Source organism: Antrostomus carolinensis, unplaced genomic scaffold (genome assembly GCF_000700745.2).
Source record: "Antrostomus carolinensis isolate BGI_N321 unplaced genomic scaffold, ASM70074v2 scaffold16199, whole genome shotgun sequence".
NCBI classification, from domain to species: domain Eukaryota; kingdom Metazoa; phylum Chordata; class Aves; order Caprimulgiformes; family Caprimulgidae; genus Antrostomus; species Antrostomus carolinensis.
In genome coordinates, this window is record NW_010336625.1 from 11,308 (window position 1) to 12,899 (window position 1,592).

Here is a 1,592-nt window from a genome sequence, read left to right on the forward strand (position 1 = left end):
TTGCACCCAGAGATAAGAAGATAAATACTTAGAAGACAAGAAATACGAGTCAGGGTTAGGATTTGAACCCAGCACCTCCCATGGAACTCTGTGTGATCTACTTCCTCTGCTCTTATGCTTATTTTATCATTTTATGCTTCAATTTTAGGAATAAATTCTTTGGTGTGAGGGTGGTGAGACACTGGCCCAGATTGCCCAGAGAAGCTGTGGCTGCTCCTCCCTGGAAGTGTTGAAGGCCAGGTTGGATGAGGCTTTGAGCAACCTGGTCTAGTGGAAGGTGTCCCTGCTGATGGCAGGGGGGTTGGGACTGGATGAGCTTTAAGGTCCTTTCCAACCCAAACCATTCTATGATTCTATGATTTTCCACTATTTAACCTGACTGTGAACTTGGTGCTGGCTCTACAAGAGGTAAAATTCAGTTAACAGCACCTGTGAAACCAACCGGCCTAACAAAACTGACCATCACCTATGGAACAGCAAGTAACACCTCAGAACAAGTACTAAAAGTAGGGAAGCATGAGAACAACTCAGAACATACATTTGCTCTGTTGTTTTAACTGCCTCTGCATTTTTTTTGTCTGTTTCCTAATCAATACTGCTATTAAAATGACTATTAATAAATGATCAGATCTAATCTAATAAAGTAAATGCTCTTCAAGGATGAGGAAAGCATTTCTTGGCCAACAAGAGTATCATAGATCACAGGGATTAGAGACCTCAAGATACCACCTTGTCAAGGTCTATGTACTGAAGAACAACTCCTTCATCCTCTTGTCAAGGATCTTTACAGTTTATGAGGACTTGGAGGTCTTCTGGTACTAGCAGTCACGTACAAAACAAGTACACTTCATAGTTTGGCGGGGTTTTTTTAAATCTCTTAAACAATTCAATTTGCATCAGAGATTCCAAGAGCCCTTTAGTTAAGCTGCTGTCTGCACACAGAGCTTCACACTTGCCTCACACATGTCTGATTTCTTTGGCCCTGGGCTGCTGGAGTCGGCGCTGGCACCTTCTGCTGGGCTGTGAGAGCGGATCCGACTGCTCATCTGAATGCCACCTTCTTCCTCTTCTGCCTGCTCATTCTGCCCAGCGATGTCCCCGCTGCTCGCGCCCTGGGGAAGCGGGGAGTGTAGAACCTCTGTGCAGAAGAGGGTGCGAGGACCGTGGAGCTCACAAAAATGGCAGAGGGCAACAATAGCATTCATAGTGAGAGCTCAGCTCATACGTCAGCCCTCCTACAGGCAAGGGAGAAACGCACAATATCAGGAGAAAACGCACGATATCAGTAAAACAGAAATTACAGCCTCTCTGAGGCCTGATCAGGGCACGTCCCGCCCCGTGTCCCCCCGGGATCGGCTGGTTTTAAGCTCAGCCTAAGGGACCAGCACAAGCCCACCACGGGGCGACCTGACCCTGACGGGACGGGACGGGACGGTACCGGAGCAGAGCGATCCCCCGTGCCCGGGTCTGACTCTCAGCCGGGGACACCGCAGGCCCCACGGGTGTGGAACGGGACTAGACCCCCCCTCGCCCGGATACCTCCGGTCTCACAGGGACAGGCCGGGGTGTGACAGACCAGACCTCCGTGCACG

At 49.6% G+C, this 1,592-nt stretch overlaps 1 protein-coding gene across 2 annotated transcripts in view; it reads right to left on the reverse strand.

Moving 5' to 3' along the window:
* Positions 1 to 1,230, reverse strand: part of FLCN (folliculin) — a 10,066-nt gene extending 8,836 nt beyond the window's left edge. Inside the window, exon 1 of one of the 2 annotated variants that reach the window (XM_010174940.2) lies at positions 957 to 1,230. In XM_010174940.2, the coding sequence (XP_010173242.1) occupies positions 957 to 1,205 (249 nt within the window). In that variant the 5' untranslated portion in view covers positions 1,206 to 1,230. The remainder of the gene's footprint in view (positions 1 to 956) is intronic. The other variant, XM_029086720.1, reaches the window with a different exon arrangement.
* Positions 1,231 to 1,592: the final 362 nt, after the last annotated feature.